The 14,643-nt window shown below is 37.7% G+C and overlaps 1 protein-coding gene across 2 annotated transcripts in view; it reads left to right on the top strand.

Moving 5' to 3' along the window:
• Positions 1-539: 539 nt before the first annotated feature.
• The window catches only part of pram1 (PML-RARA regulated adaptor molecule 1), a 49,208-nt gene continuing 35,104 nt past the window's right edge, over positions 540-14,643 (top strand). The window contains exons 1-2 of one of the 2 annotated variants that reach the window (XM_002934792.5): positions 540-691; positions 13,294-13,888. In XM_002934792.5, coding sequence (XP_002934838.1) covers positions 689-691; positions 13,294-13,888 — 598 coding nt within the window. In that variant the 5' untranslated portion in view covers positions 540-688. Of the gene's footprint in view, positions 692-10,881; positions 10,923-13,293; positions 13,889-14,643 lie in introns of those variants that run through there. The other variant, XM_031905404.1, reaches the window with a different exon arrangement.

Below are 14,643 nucleotides of genomic sequence, written 5' to 3'. Positions count from 1 at the left end.
CAGCTTCCCCCAGGCCCCCCCCAAGCATCCTTCAGCTTCCCCCAGGCCCCCCCCAAGCATCCTTCAGCTTCCCCCAGGGCCCCCCCCAAGCATCCTTCAGCTTCCCCCAGGGTCCCCCCCAAGCATCCTTCAGCTTCCCACAGGCCCCCCCCCCCCCCCCCCAAGCACCCTTAAGCTTCCCCCAGTCATTTGTGAGCATTGCTGTGTTCATTTTGATGAGTCTAATGGACCACCCTTCCAAGCTCCAAATGTCTTAGCAGCAAGTGCATCTATGATTGCTGGCAGAAGTGGGATTTTGTTGAGCACTAATCCCCAGTGTGCCATTGCCATAACTGTGACAAGGGAAAACCTACTGCAAAGCTCTTGAATTGTGTTTTGTTTGGTTATCTTAAAATACTGTTGAACTTGGAGCTAAACCAAACCCTCTGTTCTCAGGCATTTCAAATTAAGGTCATAAATGCAATGCAGACTCACAGTCACTAACCACTCATGTTTCCTGATATTGCAGGGTATTTTGAAATAGTGTTACCACTTCCTTTTACTCCTAGAAATGTAGAACAGCCCACTGATTGAAGCCATTACAAAATGCCAGTTACTGTAAACTTGGGAGCTCTGGTCGATGTTCCTTCTTTTCAACTAACCTTTCTCCACCTGAAGTTGCAAAACTGAGAAGCACCTTTGTCTGAATATGGTGAGTCGTCTTCATTTTCCTATGTGTACACAACAAAGAAATAGCAGTTCTTTCCTGGTTTAATATGTTAAATCTCTTTGTCAAAACCTCTTAGCAAATCAACAAAAGAAAAAGCATTTGAGCCTCAGGATGTCTGTGTGTGTGTGTGTCTGTGCCTGGCCATGTAATGTATAGTGCAGGGAGCTGGCTAGGATGTATTTATATAGAGATAATTACAAGGAAGGCACATATATAGTAGGACTGCTTGATTTTGCAGAAATGTTCTGAAAACAGTAACACCAAAAAATGAAAATGTTTTAAAGTAATTACAATATAATGTACTGTTGCGTTGCACTGCTAAAGCTGATGTGTTTGGTTCCGAAACACTACTATAGTTTATATAAACATAGCTGTTGTGTAGTAATAGAGGCACCATTATTTTCTACAGAATTATATTCTACAGAATTTGTCTATTTTCTGCTATGTAACCTGTGCCTTTTCCTCTTTTGAATGGCTGCCAGTGGCTACACAGCGGTTTATTTATATGAACTATAGTAGTGTAAGTAAACGCACAACTTTTACCGGAGCAGGGCAACTTACACTATTTTAATCACTTTCATTTTTTGGTGTTACTGTTCCTTTAACCCAAGGAATCTGAAAACCTCTGTTTAAAGGGCATGTACAGATAAGCAATTTATGTTCCATTTAGGTGTGAGTTCAGCCCACATACAGAACTTTTATGCTAAATTGAAAGTGCAGCATAATGAACCCATGTGTGCTAGTAAGTTACAGGTGGATGGATCTTTCTTTTCTATTGAGTCTGTTGTACATGGATGCCCTCATGGTGTATTTACTGTAGCTGGTATGCAACTTAATCTATTGGTCCTGTCTCTGCTGTGATTTGTACACATATATAAACACACTGCAACACAAACAGAACTACTTATGTATTTGGAACTTCACCTAAATAACTTACCATTTTAGGCACTAGGCTTTATGCTTTTTACACACAGGTAATTTACACCACATTTTTTATGTTCACTTGTAACAACACGTTAGTTGATTTTACTTTGCCTGAGGTCTGTACTCACAGGAGCAAACAGCAATGCTGTGTACAATGAAAAATCCTCTTTTCCTGTGCAAAGAGCTGAATTATCACTTGTGGTGGAACACATAGAACCTCACAGCAGACATGTGTAAGAATGCTCTGGGAGTCACAGCCTTACAGACATTTTGAACAGCTGCGGTGATAATATAAGGGTTAAACATGATAGAAAATGGATAATATCAGAACAGTTTTAGCTGCAACATTAGCAGAAAAGCAATATATAGCTGTTATATATTACTATTAATATTGTTATAATTATTATTAACACGTATTTATAAAGTGCCAGCATATTTCACAGTGCTGTACAGTAAATGGGTGTTTTTGGGTAATGGGTATATTGTTCATACAGATTTACATAAAAAGCAACCAATACAACAGGTGAAAAGCGCTCTTGCCTTTCTCATCTCTTTCCTGCTTATGGGTTTAGCTGATGAATGGCTACAATTTTCTAATAGAAATATGAGAATGCCAGGAGTTTTTTTTTTTTAATTGATGGATATAGCAATATAGGGTAGCCACCTCACTACTTATTACCCTGCATATTAAATCCTCATGGTTACATGACATGGTGTAAAAATAGCATGAGGGGGAGGCTGGCTCATCCTGTCACGGAGGTCCTTTCCTTAGGTATGTGCATAAGCTGGATGATCCATCCAGATACAAACAATTGTTACCATCCATTCCTTGGCCCAGGGGGCTAAATGACCAGATCATCCCAATCTGGCCAAGTACATCTGTGTATATGTGTGAGGTAGGGTGATCGGATCACTTGGAAATCCAGAGACACATCTTAAAAAAAACAGTGCTGCCCTGCAACATGTATTTATTATACGTGTCCATGAATTTTCAAGTGTTTTGGTCAGCCTACTGTGAGGTGACTAGCATAAGAAAGGTAAAAGGGAAGTTCATTTACAGTTAATAATTAGATTATAAGAGAAACTTCACAAAATGTAATTTTATAACTGAAGCTAATCATACAGTATTGTTTATTATAGGTAAGGAAAAACCAGGGCTTGTTCAGGAAATTAAATGGTTATAGAAATGACATCCTTGGTAGGCAGGAACATTCGATTAGCACAGGAGGGATCTATAAGTACTTCAAGTGTCCTTAACTTCCCCAACAAATATTGCCAAGTACTGGAAACTCCTATTGCAAAGGAACGGAAATTTTCAAACAAAAAATAATACAGTTGGGACATGAACAATGTAATAGCCGTCGCGTATTAACCCAGATTGTCACACTTACTGAAAACCAGCTCTCCCAGTCACCTAAAAACAAACCACATAGTGGTTTATGCTGTGACACACATGGCATGAGCATTCACATTGTGGCAAAAAGCATAGAAAAGAAAGCTGTATTTTTGTGTACATTCACTTTGGGCTCTGTGCAGAAAAATCATGTTAATGTTTTAAAGGCGGTTAGAAGATAAATGCTTAGCAGTGCCCTCTATATTTCAATAAAATGGACAATAATACACAGATATGTCAACTAATGATTCAGTCCTGTTTTATTTAAACCTAATTCCTATTCATGTTAAATGGTAAAGTGAAATAAGGTCCGAAAAATCATTAGGATGGATAATTCTAACCATAATGTTACATCTCTTATAATATAGTAATCGCTGATGAGCAAATCTGAGCATATTAGCTTCGCCTGTGAAATCCAGGAGATTTTGCAAACTCAAGATGAATAGATGGTACAATTTCCCAATTTCCTTTGACAGCTAAGGCAAGCAGAATATGCAATCGTATGTCCTGCTTCCCTTTGCTGCCTGCAAGCTGGAGCGATCCTGATCACATCCCCTGCTTGAGTATTTTAGCAGAAAATTATCAAAAACTTCTCCATGGTGAAACTAGCAGATTTTGCTGTGTCTGTACAGGTATAGGACCCGTTATTCAGAATGCTCGGGACCAAGGGTATTCCGGATAAGGGGTCTTTCCGTAATTTGGATCTCCATAACTTAAGTCTAGTAAAAAATCAATAAAACATTAATTAAACCCAATAGGATGGTTTTGCATCCAGTAAGGATTATTTACATCTTAGTTGGGATCAATTGCAACGTACTGTTTTATTACTACAGAGAAAAAGGAAATCAGTTTTAAAATTCTGAATTACTTGATTAAAATGGAGTCTATGGGAGACAGGCTTTCCGTAATTCAGAGCTTTCTGGATAACGGGTTTCCAGATAAGGGATCCCATACCTGTACTAGTTTATTCTATATCGCACTCACAAATCTGAGGCAAAGCCATAAAAATAAACACTGCCTGTGGTTACTAAGTCACAGGAAAATTGTGGGCACTGCAAATTCTTGAGTGGGTGTGCAGGCCAGGAACTGAGGTTTTTAATTCATGTAGGTGAAAAATACAGTATATTATATCAGAGTTACTATATAAATGTTACTATGCTGTGGGTTTGCTATTTGTTGCTGCAGGAATTAATCTCTGATTACACTGAACTATAAACTGTCTTTTCTACTGATGCTAAGTATACAGTTTGTTTCTAGGTGTTCTGGATAGGCTGGGATGCAGACATCAATCATTTTCAAATTCCTTTGCAGTACCTTAACTGGCACTCACTGGTATGACTTGAAGTTGGCAATTACTAAGGGTTTTCTTTAATGGCCAGCAAGACAAACAATGGAATAGTTTTCTATGCTTTTAAATCTACTGTTACCTATAACTGGTGCAAATGGCATGTTTGCTTCAGATGCTCAAATATATTTATGTAAATAAGCTGCTATGTAGGGGCAGTGTCAAGGCCCTTACTGGGGTTGAAGTCAGCACCAAGGAGGAAGCCGAGCGCTGACAGGCAGGAAAGGTTCAAGAAGTGATATAAGATGGGTGCAATAAGTCTCTTAGTTGAATTCACGCAAAGATCAGGGCTGGGGGCAAACAGAATAAGCAGAATGGAATAGCAGGTTCAAGGACCAGAATATTAGTCAAATTTGAATGCACCCAGGAACTTATGACATTAGATCTATGTTTAGGCATTAAATCAGGGTCTCCAGTGTCTAATTATTTAGAATTTTTGAGCCGAAGCGCAATCCGGTCACATTGCAAAGCCCCCCTGACAGGCAGCCATTTAGGTTGAAATAAAACCAAATAGCACATGTTTACACCAGAAATAACAGATAGGTTGTAAAATACAATGATGACCGGGGGATAATGAGGCAAAACCTTTCTCATATAAAACATCTGTTGCAAGAAATTGTTTATTTGTAGGTTCTGGTTGGACAGATACAAACTTTGAATGTAAAAATAGATATTTGTACTTTGTGGTGTTACTGGACATGTAACTTCCAAGTGAAAGTTAAATGCCTGGTACCAGCCTGTGTTGTGGTTTTATCACCTCAAAGGCAAAAGCCACAAGCGATAAGCACAATGGGTATGATAAGCTTTTGAAAAACTATTGTACTGACTTTTAATCTGTGATTCTAGAAATAATTTAATTTGTAATTTAATGTTACTTAATGTAATTTTAATGTTAATTTTTATTTGTATTTTTGCAAATTTTTAAAGCCCTGAGCAGCCCATAGAGGAGAGTATCTAAACTTCTACACAGCAAGATTCATATTTTCTCTTTGAGCTTTTATTCTTGAACCAAACCATTTCATTTCCATGGTCACCAAGGTAGTAAATAACCAGTTTCTCACAGATGACCTAAAACGCATAAACATTTTTCAGCAACTGAAGCTTAAATATATGCTCATTACCCCCAAAGATGTCCAAAGAAATAGAAACATAGATTTAAGCTGCAGAAACTGAAAAAAAGGATCTCAGATGATTGTCTCGTAAGGGCCGTAGCAGACGGGGAGATTAGTCGCCCGCGACTAATTCCCTTGTCGCGGGCGACTAATCTCCCTGTCTGCCTAATGTCCCCAATATACCATCCCACCGGCCTGAATGTAAATCACCGGTGGGATGGCATATGCAGCGCCACAATTTCCGGAAATTGCGGAAGTTCCTCTCAAGGCAACTTCCTCGATATCGGGAAATCGCAACGCCGCATTTGCAATCCCACCGGTGATTTACATTCAAGACGGTGGGATGGTATATCGGGGAGATTAGTCGCCCGCAAAAGGGAGTTTGTCACGGGCGATTAATCTCCCCGTCTACCACGGCCCTAAAGGTAGCGGGAATGTAAGCAGCTACTTCCTTTCAGTTGGGTGTTAGTGTTGGGCTTTTTTATTCAAAAAAACAAAATGAATAAAGTGCATAATACCAGTGTGTTCAATTGCACACAATACCTGAGCAATTAAACTGGTGTATATATATGGCATTTATAGTTGTATAGATAGAGCTTTGTTAATAACATTTAAAGGTGTGCATTTTTGCACCTATGTTAGGGCTTTGCACTTGTGTTTATTAATACTTACACTTGTGATACTTTGTCTTGTTGCACTCTTTTAGAAAACCATTTTGGACTTTTAGAAAACCATAGCACTAAATTAACACATTTCACAATGTGAAAGCAAAAACATATCTTTAAAATCTTAGACAATCAAGTTTCTCTATCATTGATCAAATCTTAGTTTCAGATTTATAAGATACGCCCTATACATTCTTTTTGCGCAGGGAGAAAAAGCAACCAACTAAAAGGGATATTGGTGTGTAGGCAGCCATTTCAGTGCATTATGCCTGAGTCTGAGCTTTCAGAAGGAGCCAGCGCTACACAATAAAACTGCTTTCATAAAAGCTATTGTTTCTCGTACTCAGTGTAACTGAAGGAGTCATGATTTGGGTGAGCCAGACTTGGATTTTTACATTGAGTGCTATTCTTATTATAGATAAAGCTATTTCCCAATAAATAGTTAAAATAAACTAGGAAGGGTTGTTTATATCGCAGAACGCTTCTAGCTGATTACAGTGTCATTTCTGGAGGATTCAAAAGAAATTGTAGTGGGTTGTCCCCTCTGTCCTGGTGTGCTCTGGATAAATGAACCTTCTGACTGTACTAAGGCAAATGTCACATTTGATGTTTTTCATTTTGACCTATTTCATTAAACTGAAAAATGCTCATGATGACCTCCTACCACTTGAATAGGAGCTGTCAAGAAATGTATTGTGAGCCTAAAACATTCAGCTGAGCATTTTCAACATGAAACTTTCACACCTGCACATCCCAGTGTGTTTCATTAAACTCAAATGAGAGCAGTCGCTTTACAGCCACTTAAGATTATTAAGCCCAGCCTATAAATATTCCAAATGCACCAACCACATAGAAAACCAAAGGAAAATCCTCTATAGATGGTACAAAACACCCTCGATCCTCCACCAGATATACCCAACGTCTCCCCCAAATTGCTGGAGATGCAATACCGAAAAAGGGACATTAATACACATCTGGTGGGAGTGCCCCATCCTCGCCCCCTTCTGGACAGAGGTCTTGCAACTCCTATACGATACAATGAAACTACACATTCCACTAACAGCACCATTAGCACTCCTCAATCACGGGCTCCAGGACCTACCCCAAGAACTACAAAAGCTCACATTCCACATTATTACCTCAGCCAGACTACTAATTCCCAGACTTTGGAAAACAAGCACTATCCCAACTAAAGAAGACTTAATCCATCTCACCGACTCTAACCTTGCTTATGAGCAACAAGCAGTACAACACTCGGCGAAAACAACAAATAAAGACAAAACTACTCAACATATATGGCAAACCTGGATAACAAAATATACAAGCACTATCTAACCCAACAACCAAAACAAACAAGAGGCATGGAATCACAAACAAAAGACAAACCCCTGCCAATCTTCCATCAACCAAATAAGGAAAAGAACTGAAAAGCAAGTACCATCTTAACTATCAAGAGGCATCACCACCAAGCATGGACCCCCATCCCTCCCTCACCCCCCCATCCCTCCTTCTCCCACTCACTTCTACTACCTCTTTCAAATCTTTATCCCCAATGTTTTTGACGTGTATTACATGTAAAGAAAAATAAACCAACATTTTCAGTAAAAAAAAAAAAAAGAAAAGATTATTAAGCCCTAAACCCATTTTCCCTTATAGTGCATTATATATCATAGTATTAGTGAGGATTATCCACTGCAGGGTACTATAAACACACATTGGTATTATTTGTTTAGGCAGCAGTTCAAATTCCTTAGCAATACAATGTTAGTGCAAAGTCTGAGAGAAGCCAACAAACATGCCCCAAAACCAGTTCTGCTAAGCACCTGATCATCTATACAAAACACTATTTATGCAGATGGAGGAAATAATCCCTGCTATCTGATTGGACAGTTTATATTTAGCAGGAAATTTTGATCATTTCTGCAGAATGATCATTTTGAATGTAGTTTAGTTCTTTTATGCACTGAGGAGGATTATGTATTGTACGTTAACACATACCAGTGCCTTAAAAAAAAATTGGCAAATTATATAAATTGCCTCAATGATAAAATAAGCATTAAGAAAAACTATACTCCCAAACAATGTAGGTCTCTATAATAATATATTGCATAAACAAGCTCATATATAAAACCCTGCTTCACCTAAATAAACAGTTTTCATAAAAATATACTTTTTTAGTAGTATGTGCTATTGGGTAATCCTAAACAGAAAATTGACATTTTAAGAATTAAGGGTCTCTGAGAAAGTGCGCTGCCGCGAAACACATAACACCTCAAGCAGTGCAAAAAGGTTGATCGATTTTAATATTAACTGTTACGGTTTTTGATGCTGGCCTGAAATGCACTGCCAATATGTGTAATGTTGTGAAGAATTAAGGGCCGCCTCCTGGGATCACAAGTTCCATAGGTATAAGTTTCATTTAGAGCCAGAAACAGATATAATATTTCTAATAAAAAGCTGGGGTCTTTGGTGGAGATTTGTTTTTTTTTGTGGAGGTGAGTTGTGAGGTTCTGGTTGTTTATTATCCAGCTGGAGAACAATATGAGGAAATCACTGGCTGCTTTCTCTCGCTGGTTAGGAGTTGAGTTGGCCCTTCAAGTCTGGTAGACTTTACCTTCCCTACAACATATATAGGTATGCATTAGAGTTGGTTATACTGGTTTTTTTTTTGCTGAGCAATGTTGCCCATCCTCACAGAAGCACAGGCATCACAAGGCACAAAATATAAACAGAAAGCACACAGCACTTGCAGGCCAGATAGAGTTAATTCATTCTTAGCCCTAGAATATGCACACACAAAATGTTCCCTCAGAGATCAAGGTAAAACATGTAAAAGGATTCTTTGAAAGGTCACTTAATATGATATAAACTATTTGTTGGTTAAGTATTCATTTTGGGGGTATAGTTTTCCATTAAAAAAAATTTTACTATGCAAACCAATTCTACAGTGAAACCTTAATTTTACTTTCCTACGTTTACCCGATTTTACCTTCTCCCACCTTTCTAGATTTTCCACTGAAAAAAGTAAAATGGGAGTTTTGCTGTACCTAAGAACTTTCAATAGTGCTTAGGTTGGTTATGTGGTCCTTTTGCCTGAAAAAGGACTTACTAGTAAACTGTAAGGTATTCAGGGCAGGGACTTCATGCCTACTGGGTACAGAAACCGCTTACCGTCTTAACCTATTTAATTTAATGAGTATTTAAACCCTTGTTTGTGTTTATGCCTTGTAAAGCCCTGAGTACATTTGTAGTGCTTAATAAATAAATAATTATGATACATTTACTATACAAAACTGCAATACAAAACTGATTTGCTTTCCCAGGCAGTGCTGGGGTAAGGCCTACTTTCCTAATTGGCCATTGGAATTGCAACTTTTCATAGAAAGGATTTTACTTCCCTTTATCAAAACTTAGTGTAGGTCTAAAAAGGAAATGCTACATATTAATATATTATAATACTGATAATGAAAAAGAAAGTTCTAAAACAATAAAGATTCTGAAAGGAACTTTGGATGTTCCGTTTGTCCCTGTTCCCTATGGCTAAATATAAACAGCCCTCTCTAGCACTAGCAAGAAATGTCAGAAATAGGTTTGTTTGGAAAGTTAGGTTAGTATTGCAATCACAAAATGAGGGCACACAAGTAAAAATGTAGCCACTGTGCAAATAGTGTTTTATTTAGATTGTACATCAGGCCATCCCCTGCCATTTCTAAATAAATAACCACATTTTTACAGCCACTGCTTTATCGCATTTTGTGAGTGTGTTTTATTATTATGCCATAACTGTTTATTCATCATGGTGCTACTTTGGGAAGAATAGACAATTGTTTTGTTGCTTTATTATATTCAAGTTTGCCTGCTTGATTGAAGCACTGCCGCAGTTGTAAGGTGGCTGCGGAGGCCCACAAAAAATAATTTTGCCCTCGGCCCTCTGGTTTCTTAAAGTGTCCCTGACATTAGATAATGCAGAACAAAAAATCTGATACCCCATTCTAGTGGATCAATTTAGAATTAAATTATGGCACCACAAAGACACAGATTAAGTATCCTAACACAAGTCTATCAACAGAAAATTAGAACCTCTAATGCATATGTGTATAATAATGCTTTTAAATTTCCAGAACTATATAACAATCACTTATTATTGTAGTATTGGCTGTGGCTGTTGTAGTAGCAATCTGAAATCTGCATGTCTGTGGCAGGAAAAAGGGGCACAGAATAGAGTAATTTGAAAAAAATGAGTATTTTTGAGTCGGTTCAAATCAGGTGATCTAGGCTACTCAGGAGATTTTGTGGGATGTATTATCAGACAGCACATGCAGTTGTGCATGATGATGATTTCAAATCTTCTGAAGGAAACACACTGCATGATGCATTTTCATCTGACAATATAAAGCTGGATAGACTATTGTTTCTTATTTAAATAGACTCAATATTGGATGTAGACCCATGAAAATAAGAAAATATCTTTACCTAATATGATTTTACATTACAGCATAGGCAATCAAATATAGTTTGCCACCAGCAATCGTGTTGGTGAACAGAGGGGATATATGCAGTACAAATGGTATGGTTTGGGTAGGGGAGATGTGCCTAGCTTATACATGGCGTACCTGGCCGATATCTTCTTAGCAACTGAAGATTCTTCGCTTCTCACCGCCGACATGCGCAGTTAATGTTGATTTCCTGCTACCCCCAACTGCGCATGCGCAAGCAGGTTCATATCGGCAGTGAGACCCAAAGTGTCTTCAGTTGGTAAGAAGATGTCGGGCAGGTATGCTGCTGAGCTATTCTGCTGTTTTAGCTAGCGGTTAGCGATAGGTACAGCGTTTAAACTTCGGAACTATGCTATAAGGGAGAGGTGAGACAGAGAGGCAGTGATAGTTAAGGGGGCTTTTAGCGCCCATGGGTATAGTTCCCATTTAAGTTTATTCTATATTTCAGCCTTAACATAACACAGGGTCCTTTTCAGCCAAGCCTATTTTCGCTTGACAAACACCTTTAAGTGCATCCCTTTCACTTAAGTGGAAAATGCTTCTAAGTGCAGGAATGAACTAGTTTTGTTCCTTATAATTCTCTGGGGAGCTTTTTCAGAACTAGAAGAGCTCACACCTTGTTTCCTATTCAAGTGAATAAAAGCCATAACCCATCAATTCCTGTAATATTGTCCAAGAGGTGAACTTACACCAGACACATGCATTTTGATCTTTGGTAATAGCTGGTTTAATTTTTTTATTTTTTTTTAAATGGGTGAAGGGGCATGAGGGAAGTAGGACTCTCAGTGCTGCTTAGTAACTAAGTTAAGTGAACTTTTTTTTTTCTTTTTTGAGGAAGTAAATGTTCTTGTGCTGAAGGTGCTGAATGTGTTAAATTAATTAGGTCATGTTTCTACACTTAAACGTACCACAAAAGGCCCCAAAATATAGAACTGTTTCCTTGCATGTCTATTATCTGACATTAGTTTTATAATACATTTTTAACTGGGACATTACCATGCTATTTATACTTATGTATGCCAAATACTTGGTTAAGTGCATTTTTTATTGTGCAGTGACTCTTGATTTCTTGATTTTTACACATTTATAGGTTTTACAGGGAAAGTATTTTCAGCTTTTTTGTTGCCTGTGGGAAAGGCAATTTATACAGCATATATGTATATAATATACAGTTTGGTCATTTCCCTATGGGACCAAACTGTAAATTGTATCCTTATAAACGGTGGTTAGTGATGTCATCAGTTATAATTGGAGCTTAGTGATGTACATTATAATAAATAAAGTACCCCCTGTTGTAAAATGTGAGGATATTACAAGTCACTTTGGAGTTCCTTCGGCCTTGGTTATGGAACTCCTCGGTGACTTATAATATCCCAATATTTTACAATAGGGGGTTCTTTATAATATGTATATATTTATATAAACATGTATATAAATATGTATATAGTGTATTGGAATAGGTCTGTGTATGTATGTGTCCATATAGGCACTAAGGATCATTTGGAGGGGTTGAACTTGATGGACTATTATCTTTTTTAACCCAAATTACCTATATATGCAACTTATGGAGGGGCGCTGCTGCCATGAGCCTGAGTCACCTCAGGCGGCAGCACCCAGCAAGTTACCAGGGGTGTCAAAAAGCCACTTAAAGAGCCGAAATTCAGATTTTTAAAGTGAAAGTTCAGCTCCTCTAATGCAGAAAACACTATTGAGCTCTCTGGGATAGCGATGCACGCCCCCCTTACCCCCCTCTGATGCAAAACAGGTAAGCATGGGGGGAGTGTGGGGGGTGGCATCAACTTGGCTGGCTCAGGCAACTAGGACCCCTAAGGCAGTGATGAACTTATGTGTGCTGTATTCTAATTCATTATGACTTGCTGTCAGGAGTTCCAGTGGTGCAAGATGCTAGCAAGTCCTTAATGTTTGTTTATTTTCAATTTGTAACAAGCCACAGCGCATCATGAACCTATATTTCTACCCTGACCAGATCACTTGAAAATTTAGGGACACACTAATAAATATATGTTGCAGGGCTGCACAGATTGCATTTGAAATAAACTGATTTCAGCCCTTCCAGCTGGATCTTTTAGACATGTCCCTAAATTTTCAAATAATCTGGTCACAAAATCTCATCCATGAAAAACAGGGCACCATATTTATATTTTCAAGTCACCCGAATATTTATATATATTTTGGGGACACAAATATATGTGCGTGTGTGTGTGTGTGTGCCCAAGGTCATGTAGGAGGTACAGTGCTGTACAGTTAACTTATGCTGATATGTAGCAATATTTGTTAAAAAGCTGTTACAAGATAACTAATGTATTGCAATATATTATGTTGCAATGTGTTGTATTCTGTGGGATGTTTTCCAAAATATAGGTTGTGGGGACATATTATGTGTTAATTATTCTTATTACAGTGGTGGTATTTTAAAAATGTTGCCCTAAAGAATGTTTAAACATTCCTTGGCAATCTTGTGGATATTCAGCTGAAACTTGATTTCTGCCGATAAAGGGCAACTTACTTTTAGAGATGACACGGTAAGATTTATGCTTAAGGGTTCTAGAAAGACACAAACAAATGCAGGTGCTTTAGATATCATCCTATATAACTTTTTATTTATCTATTTATTTTTCAACATTACAGGCAGAAACAGAAGATTTTAAAAGTCTGCGGTCAAGATTTCAAAAAAATGTAGAAGACAATAAAATTAAACTTCATCCACCTTCTACTAGAACCAAACCAACTATACCCATCAAACCCATCAAACCAAATGTTGGGACCGCTACTAACCAGGTTTTTCCAAGACCTTTACCCAAATCAACATCTTCCCCAGAATTACCACAATTCTCAAGCCAAAATCGGTTTAAAACTACAGGGAATAATGCACTTTCACATCAAAGTTTTACAAGCAGAAGCAACTTAAAAGTTCAGACTGAAACAAGTGAAAAGAATGTTCAAAACAATAGTAATGCTAAGCCGACATTACCGATAAAACCTTTATTACCAAAACCTGGTTATGTTGCCAGGCCTTCTGTGGACATGTCTACCAATCCCTCACCAAAATTTAACACACCTCCAAAGGACAAATTTGATGATATTCCCAAGTTAAAACTCTTGCCAAGTAAAGCTGTCCTTGGGCCAAAACCAAAGAAACCTGCACGTCCCCCTTATGTAGATTTGGATAAATTCAAACCATTGGATGATTTTGGGGACTATGTAGTTATGAGAAGTAATACAGGTAATTATTATTTATACAAGTTTTGGGATGCACATTATTATTATATGCACAAGCGCACACAGTATTTCACATCCTACGTTGCAGCTATAGCATACTGCTACATACATTTATTTGTGCCTGCTTTACTTCTTTTTTTTTTTTCAAACCTAAGGTTGATCTTTCCGACCAATCAGTGCTTATATAAAATCTAGAGAACAGTCAAGTTTTGATGTATTACATAAAATGATGAACTTTTTTTCCTTTGGAATTTATACCAGAGATACTAGGAACCATTTACAAAGCACCCTAATGTTTTATGGGCTGCTAAGTTCCCAATAGAATATTTTTATAATGCCCTTACAGGCAGGTACCTCTTGGTTTCTAATTCACAATCCATTCAAATGTGTCAAATGTGTTAAAGTCTCATCTTCCTCCAATAAATCACTCAAATTCATAGGAGAACAATTGCAAAATCTATCTATCATCTATCAATCTATCTATCTATCTATCTGTCTATCATTACCTCCAAAACAGATCAGATACAAAAATATTTACTTTTTTAATGTGCTCTTTGTATAGGCTAGAAGAAGATTCCATAAGGTTACATTTAATTATCCACCAATAACTGGGAATTGCTCTCTTCAAAGAGGTTCAAAAAGTTTTGGCCTTTTCTAACCCCCCATGGCTGTGGTTAGTATGGAATAGAAAATGGTGTGAGTAAATAAATAACATAATTGCCAGCCTTCTCTATCCATGTGTTCTTGGCCTATCAAGTC

Source organism: Xenopus tropicalis, chromosome 1, assembly GCF_000004195.4.
Source record: "Xenopus tropicalis strain Nigerian chromosome 1, UCB_Xtro_10.0, whole genome shotgun sequence".
Lineage (NCBI taxonomy): Eukaryota > Metazoa > Chordata > Amphibia > Anura > Pipidae > Xenopus > Xenopus tropicalis.
This window is presented reverse-complemented; position numbering and strand designations above follow the sequence as displayed.